Here is an 8,422-nt window from a genome sequence, read left to right on the forward strand (position 1 = left end):
AAAATATCTGTCCCAGGAAGCAATGGTGTTGATTCAGTCACTAAGATTTCATTCATGTGTAAATATAAATCTATCTACATATTTTTCCACAAACGACTCATTCAGTTTGATTCAAAATCAATATTTAGAAGAAAACTTTCAATTAAAGTTCAAACTATGTTTCAAAACAGGGTGCAAGACATGATACTTGTTGGAGCATTTGATCAATAAAACCACCAAACCTTCCCAGCACTGTTCCAGTATTGGAAATCTGTATTTGCTTCACTCTCTGCCATCACATCTGTCACCATTCTTCATTAGTCGGCCTGTTTGGGGTCTCTATCTTGATGCATTGGAAGAGCAGCCACCCTGCCTGCCACACCAAAATAGATTCAGGATGTCTGAACTTTTTCAAAATTAGATACTCCCTGCAAAGTCTCAGTACAAAGTTTAACAAAATCTGGTTACTGTTTACAGAGCATGTTGGATTCCTCAAGCTGGATGCTGACCCCAGTGACTGAGCAGCCCCTTCTATTTAACTTAGAATTAATCATGTATTGATCGAGTCTTATTTTCTTGTTTTAATAGCACGTGGAGCATATGGTATGGTAATGGTTTTCTTTTTTGTAACTATCCCTGTTTTTGTTCTTCTGTGTAATTTTTTGTTTTTTATTATTTTTCCTTTTTTAAAATCTGGTTGCACAATACTTTTATGTTGTCAGTGTCACGCTTTATGCCTTGCCACTCGTATTAGGTGTTATGTACTATACCCGTAATGTGTTTTCAAATCAGGCAACGTGCAATTGATTCTTATAACGTGACCATTGTGTTATGTGTTGAAAAATTCACTTGAAAATTTATAAATCATGAAAAAAAAAAAAAAATGCTGGGCCTAAACATCAGTAAATGTCAGTAGTAACATCTCTTCAACAACAAAAACAAAAAAAACCCCTCTGTATATTGATGCACATTCATGTTAATTTTTAAGTGTGGATTCAAGTGTAACAATTTGTGTCTTGTGCATAAATTAAAAATGGACACCGCAGAGCCGGTTGAGAACAGCACTGTAATTGTCCTCAAACAGTTTGTGTCATTATCTGGAGCAGTGCAGCGCACCAACATGAAGAAAAGAAAAAAAAAACAAAACACTGCAGCTTTTTACCGTTTTTATTGTTGCTGGAGGCTCTAATACAATATGAATCATAAGCTTTACAAAATAAAAACGAAACCCAGAAAAACAAAATACAACAAAAGATTCCCCTCCACAAAAAAAAAAAAAAAAAAGGAAACAAAGGTTTCCACCGAGACAAGAAGACAAACTGTGACCCCCAACAAAGACAGAGTAGGAGTGAGGAGAGAGAAGACTGAAGACGGCGGACAGAGGGGAAGCAACTGTCATGTTGTACACAGTATGGAGGTGGTGGGGGGGGGGCGTCGGCGACGAGGGCGTAACCGCTGACGGTAACAGTCCAGCCCCGACCGGCCCGTGCCGACGTGCACGTCGACGCCAAGTGTGAGAACCGCCGCCCTCGCGCTCACGCCCCGTCGCGTCGCCCAGACCAACGACAGCAACGCACGGACAGTTATATCTCTATACAAATATATCAGGGGGTGCGGCAGACAAAAATAGGTGCAAGAAGTCAATTTGATGAACGTAATGACGCCACTGGCGAGTCTACACCGCCTACAGCACAGTCTGTGTCCGACTCCTCAGCGAGGAGGAGGAGGAGGAAGAGGAGCAGGGCCAGAGTCACATCAGGGAGTATTATTACAATGACCCTCACACCGGAAGATTATCGTTAACCGTGGTAATACTATCATTATATTCAGAACAGGGGAGAGAGGAGAGGGAGGAAGAGAGGATGAGTCAGTCAGTGAATGAATGAATGAATGAATGGCTTCATGGCAGATGAGATGCATGAAAACGGAACTAGACGGGAAAAAAAAAAACCCAAAACAAAAACAAATAAAAAAGCTAAGCATTTTCTCCTTTTTTGTTATTCCACAAAAGAACGAGTGCAGCACTGAAACAGGCATGGAGGAAGAGATGAAAAGAAACAGAAGAGATGAGGCAGAGAGAGAGAGAGAGAGAGAGAGAGCGAGAGGCAGAAAGAGAGAGAGAGAAAGAGAGAGAGAAAGAGAGAGAGACACGGGGAGAAAAACAACGGTAGCATCTCTAGCAGCTCTGTTTCTTCTTGAGCGCCTCCATCAGGTCCAACTTCAGAGCTTCCTGCTTTGACCTGTCGGCCAGAGTCTGAACACTCCTGCAGGGAGAGACACACAGAGTCAGTTCACAAAGTTCCTCCTGAATGCACTCAGTTGTTTTAGTTGCACCAGCATCACACACCGCCTCTCTGCGGAGAGAAGAGCGTTAAAAAGTGCATCATCATCATCATCGTCACCACCATCTTTAGATCTTCACGCCAACCAAACCAGAGTTAGTTACATGTCATCATGCAGCTGAATCACCTTCTGAGCTGCTTTTTATTTGACATTACAACAAATTACAGTCGCTCGGTGAGAGCAAACGTGTTGACTGCCTGTGCATGGGCTCAACAAAACAAGAGTGCTGGTCCGAATGAGGAGCTGCCACGACGGGCGCTATTTTCCTAATTCACTGATTAAAACCTGCAAAACCAAGAGGAAAGAAGCTGAGCCTAATGGTTGAAGGAAGAAGTGCAAGAATAAAGATAAACCAAGTGGGACAGTAAAAGAAACGAGAAGCAGTTAGGAAAAACGAAAAAGAAGAACTAGTAGATTTAAAAAAAAAAAAAAAAAAAAAAAAAAAAAAAAACACGAACAGGAAGGCAGAACGACCCGCCAGCCTGCAGTTCGAAATAATCCGCCAGTCCCCACCTGGCCGACTCGTTTCCTGTCATCTCAGGCTCTCAAAGCGCTACGTTAAAATATTATCTGAAAATCGATGCTAACGCTCACTGGGATCCAGAGGAGGGACGGCGGGATTAAAGTGGTGTAATATATTGAAACAAACGGGATTTGTCTCCATAGCAACCGACAAGACGGAGGTGACGGCGGTGAAGCTTTCCGCCGCAGGTTCTGTCTGTGGATCCATGATGCCTCCATCGGAAAAGATCCCAGCAGAGACAGAGGAGCACAGTGACCGTTTCTGATGAGCTTTGATTTTCTACACTTTAACATGCAGCTAATGTTTGAATTTTTAAATCTTGCTAACTAAACTCATCCATAACTGCACGCCTCGGCTACCGCCGGTTTAGATATTTTACTGAAACAGTTTAACAGCCTGAGTCTACATCACAAAATGTTATTTCTGATGGTCAAATTCCCTTCTTTTTTTGGTTTGCTCTCAGCAGAAGACACACATCATCTCAGAAAGCCATATTAGGGCAACGGACTCCCAAACAAACACGAGGGTGACTCATTTAAATACTTTACACTCAGTTAGTTTGTGACTTCCTCAGAGGTAAACAAGACCCTCACAGCATGCTCACACAGCTGCGCTCCGTCTTCACCGCTGATTAGGAAACATGCGCACGTGTTCACACAGCGGATGAAAACACAGCGTGGCTCTAATCTGAGTTAAGAAGAAAAGGTCTGAAGGCGGTTGTTCAACCGTGTGAGTTACTCTAGAAAGCTCTTCTCGCTTCCACATCTCCCGAAACTGAAGTTAAAAAGAGTAGCACAGTAAACACACACACACATCTCCATGCCTCGCTGTACCTCTGACCCTAGTCAATGAAGATCTGACGCTGGGTGAGGACCTGCGACAGCTCCTTCTGGAGCTGCCGGTACTTTTGGTTATCGGGCAAAGACTCAATAGATCTGAAGCACAGCGGGGAGGTGGTGGTGGGGGGGAGAGAGAGAGAGGTGGCAGAGATTTAGAACAGGAGAGGCACCGATAAGAGCGACAGTGGAAACCTGGCAGGAAACTCAATGGGGGAAAAAAAAAGTGGCAAGTGGGAGAGGTTGAAGAGAGTAGACAGAGGAACAGAGGAGGGAATCAAACAGAAGGAAAAAGGGCAGAAAGTGGTTTAAAAAAAGATCTGCGCTGATCAGAAGTGATCAAACTGATCAAATTAGGAGAAGATTGAAGACCCTGTGGAAGGGGGGGGGGCGCAGTGAGACCGCAGGGCGTCGTACCTTAAGCCGTTAACGATGTCCTTGGTCTTCCCAAAGTAGATTTCATTCAGTGTGGAGCGGATCTTGTTCTCCATGTCCTGGAGGAAAAACATGACGACCTTTCAGAGAACGGCGACGACACAAACAGCCTTCCTGTTCTGAGTCAATCAATGTGCTGAACATGAGGAGAATTTTTCTTTTCTGATGCCGCTGCTACTTGTAGGTTGACACAGAGCACAAAAGTCAGCTGGCAGATCATTTCGTGTCTGATGAGACCTGAGAACTCCTTTTGAAAAATAATTAACTTCTGCATGTTCAGGACGTCGGGGGGAAACACTGACTTCAACGAGGCGGCCGATGTTGGCGATGTGGGGTGAGGACTCTCCGACCGTCTCGTCTTTTTCCATCTGTGTTAAGAGAAAAGAAAAGGACTGTGTGAGCGCTGACGGCACAGCTGGAGGATTCAGCAGCGGCCCTTATTATTATTTTGTTTCAGTGCAACGTCCGACCTGTCTTGTGAGGCTGCCGCCGAGGTTCATGGTGCCAGAGCCGCTCTTGGTCGTCTGGAGCCACAGCATGACGGTGGAGGTGAGTTTGTAGTGGGCAGTACGACCGCTGGACTTCTCCTGCAGGAACACAATTGATTCCTTGTATTCACTAACAAATAGATGGGCGTGCTGCACACAGTTAAAGCGCAGTGACTTGTTGGACGCCGAGCGTCTGACTCAAACCTGCGAGCCTGAAGCCGGGCCGTTTAGTTCAGCTGCTTCCTACCTGAACCTCCACCACGTGGATGGAGTCCCAGCAGCCCTTGATCTTCTTGGATCCGTCGCCGGCCTTCTTGATGAGAATAACTCCAGCGAAGCCGTGATCCAAGTCCCACAGGTACACGGAGGACACGCCACCCTCGAAGTACCTGAACAGACGCGCCAGCAGCGGTCACCAGGGGCGACACTGAGCAGCTATCCGAGTGGGTCTGCACCCAGGCGCTCCACTCATACTCACAGGTCTCTGTACTGGTCGAACGCGTTATTGGCTTCAATCTCCAGTTTCCTCAGGCGGTTTGAGGGCATCGCACCGTCTTCAATGGGAGGGTCATACTTATTACTCCACGGAGATCTGACGGCCGAGAGAAGACGAAGGAACCACGTGAAGCTGAGGTAACTTCATTATGCCAGACAGTGTGAAATAACTGAACTTATTCTGAAAGTAACAGGCAATAAAGTTACAATAGAGGATGCTGGTAGAACCCTGTACATCCTTATTTGTTCTCATAATATACATTAAGCCAATTTCTGGATTTCAACAAATGCTGTAGTGAAAAAATACTTTGTTTTATTCACTCTGAGTTTTTTTCCCCCTTTTTGATTAACACATCACAGTTGACATCAATTCCCCATGACTGAAATGCAGCTATTCTCTGAACCTGTAGGAGTCGCCGTCTCGGTTGTAATCGCAGAGCAGGTAGTCTTTCCCCACCATCTTGTCCCGGGCGATCTTCAGGGGCTGGTCCACAGAGGAGAGGAGGTCCTCACACAGACAGGGCACCTGGGCAAAAAACACACAGCGCAACGTTTCCTACTTGCACACACGTACCGCCGTCCCAACAAGAGCCCGCCAGGCCTCGGATCAAATGTGCACGAGACACAACAGCAAGACGCTTAGATCATTTCAGGCTTCCTGTGACAAGATGCCAGCTTTAAAATTACTTCCAGGACTGAGGTGGAACAGACAAGACTACAAAAAAAAAAAAAAAAAACGGTTCTAACGGTTTCCCATAGCCTCATTTCAGACGTGGGAGTTGCTTTCAGGCTGCTGTCCTTCTCTCACATTCCAGGGCGAACAGGGAAGCAGAGGTTATTGAGAGAAGCTGGAATAAAATCTCATTGGGAAACATAATATCTGCAGGATAAGAGGGATACAAATTATTTCTCACAGACTGACATGGAGCCCCTTCTCCGTGTGCTTGTGCATCACAGCATAGAGACAAAGGAGGGCCTGTTATTCTGAAAAAGCCCCCATATCCCTGAACACACACACACACACACACACACACACACACACACACACACACACACATACACACCTGGGCTCGCCAGACCGACGACCGAGACAAGAAAAACAAGGGTGAGTAAAGCTGACAAAGAAGAGTGTGTGACGGGGTAGAGAACCGAGATAAGAGAGGAGGCGACTGTCGATGCGGGACAAGCAGGAATTAAACCCCAAACAGCAGAGGTGAGTTCGATTGCCAGGAAGAGTTTGTGTGGAGGTGGGACCAGGAAAAAAAAAAAAAAAAAAAAAAAAAAAAAAAAAAAAGCCCACTAACAGAGGTGACTGACAGCTATGATAATGATCACTAACAAACCCAGTGGTCAGAGGAAAGAGAAAGAACAGATGTCCGGAGGGGGGAGGGGTCAAAGGTGGGCGAAGAGGAAGGTGAGCAGGTGGGGGTCTGACTCAACGGGAACGGATATACCAACAAAACAAGGTGCGAGGAAAGCAGGAGAACAAGTGTGGTTTGATTTGTGTCCCCGTTTCGTGACGCAAAAATCTGTCTGGAAGCGCTGTGGTGGAACGCACGGGCCCCGTCCGAAAATTACAGAACAGAGCGGGTCGCAGGGAGAAAACAAACCACTGGTTTATAGTCAGAGGAGGAAGCTGCTCAGAAGTCTGAAAGTGAAACACTTAAAACCTGTACAAGGCTTTAAAACATTTACAGAAGATAATGTGATGAGAAAAAAAAAAAAGACTTTTTTTTAATAAAAAATATGCACATCATCCCACAAACTTTCCAAATAATTGACCAAAACATTTAATGGTCGACAGGAGCGGATCCCTGAAGTGACCGAGGCCGTTCTGCCTGTGAAGAAATGTGAAGAGGTCAGCAGGTCACTCACCAGGTCAATGAGGTCACTGAGGTTCTTCTCGATCTGCTGAGGAGGCAGACGCCTCATCAGGTCCAGAGCACAGTCCAGCTGCTGTTCACTCTGAAACACACAGGCGGGAACGTCAAGACTGGTTTACGGTTTAGTTTTTCTTTATCTTTCTTACTTCTCAATCTACACCGACTGACGGCTGCTGATGTTAGCAGTGTGAACCAGACACACTGTTTATCAGATGAGCTCTTATCTCACCAGGTCTGCAGCGCATCGCAGCAACGATTACACAAGATCTGCGACCACTTGACTTTTATTTAAAGTAAAGGCTTCAAGACGCTAATGAGATACACAGAGCCAGCATGCTAAGGTGCAAAAAGTGCCTTCTACTGAAACAATCGTATCCGATTTTAAATGCTGTTAAAGATTGTGAAGAGATGGTTCAAGTGGTTCTTGATACACACCATATTTTAAGAAATATTTTGTTTGTGCGGTTTAGTTTAGAGATGGCGTTTGTACATTCGCAGGCTTATTTGCATCGTGCAACAATCAGTCAAGTGAAATGCAACGAGGAGGAAATCCTAGAGAATATTTAGTGTGATCGTTTCATTTGAATTTGACAAACTACTGTGATATCTACAAGTGATATCAAACTACATGTGATATCAGTCATGTTTTTATTTCAATCAGACTTCAACATACTTTTGCTGTATGAATGAAAAAAGAAAGACAATAAAGGATTCCATCCAGTTCATAGTTAACCATCCTGTATGTGCACATGCTTAAGGCGGTACACTGCCGCGCTGGCGCCGCTGTTCAAACTGGAAATTAACACGTAAAGAAAATATACAATGAATGTAGCAGATCTTATTCTGTTACTTTCTGCGTGACGGAACGAGAGCAGTTGGAAATAATTACACTGTCGCAGCCACTGTGTGATTCCAGACACATTTCGAGCTCAGCAGACTTTAACAGCACTCATGATTTGTCACGTGAGTATTTTACAGAGAAATGGACTGAATGAAGAAGAAAGCTTAGCCAAAACAGATCACAGGGAGCAGATCGGTCTGCGGGTAAAAGCTTTAAAGTTGTGAAGTAGCGTCAGAGCAAACACTGATCACCAGTCTGAAGCTCTTTAGTGTCTCTGCTGCAGCTTCCTAAAATCAATGATTGATTACAACAGATTTTTAATAATGTCAGACAGCAACAAAAATTAATCCTGTAATAAATCTTGACAAAATGAGGCACTTAAACTGCAACAGCAATAAATGTTCAGTGTTTCCTTGTTGAAGTTTCTAAACTCTGTAAATGCAACCTGAGCTACAGTGACAGGATATGTTGGGGGATCGGTGGAGCGTTGGTTGGTTTAGGTCTTGGCTTTGAGTTTAGGGGACTTGGGTTATGACAGAGAAATGAAGATGCCCAAAATATATCCAAAAATCTAAATTGGCTTTAAATCCCAGTTTGTG

At 44.7% G+C, this 8,422-nt stretch overlaps 1 protein-coding gene across 1 annotated transcript in view; it reads right to left on the reverse strand.

The window, feature by feature from the left end:
* Positions 1-1,971: 1,971 nt before the first annotated feature.
* capzb (capping actin protein of muscle Z-line subunit beta) overlaps positions 1,972-8,422 on the reverse strand; it is a 12,578-nt gene continuing 6,127 nt past the window's right edge. The window contains exons 2-9 of the mRNA XM_030092397.1: positions 6,975-7,064; positions 5,504-5,625; positions 5,083-5,196; positions 4,852-4,993; positions 4,587-4,703; positions 4,419-4,484; positions 4,099-4,175; positions 1,972-2,243 (exon numbers count right to left, since the gene is read on the reverse strand). Of these exons, the coding sequence (XP_029948257.1) occupies positions 2,156-2,243; positions 4,099-4,175; positions 4,419-4,484; positions 4,587-4,703; positions 4,852-4,993; positions 5,083-5,196; positions 5,504-5,625; positions 6,975-7,064 (816 nt within the window). The 3' untranslated portion in view covers positions 1,972-2,155. The remainder of the gene's footprint in view (positions 2,244-4,098; positions 4,176-4,418; positions 4,485-4,586; positions 4,704-4,851; positions 4,994-5,082; positions 5,197-5,503; positions 5,626-6,974; positions 7,065-8,422) is intronic.

The sequence above is a fragment of the Salarias fasciatus genome, chromosome 5 (genome assembly GCF_902148845.1).
Source record: "Salarias fasciatus chromosome 5, fSalaFa1.1, whole genome shotgun sequence".
Taxonomy (NCBI): domain Eukaryota; kingdom Metazoa; phylum Chordata; class Actinopteri; order Blenniiformes; family Blenniidae; genus Salarias; species Salarias fasciatus.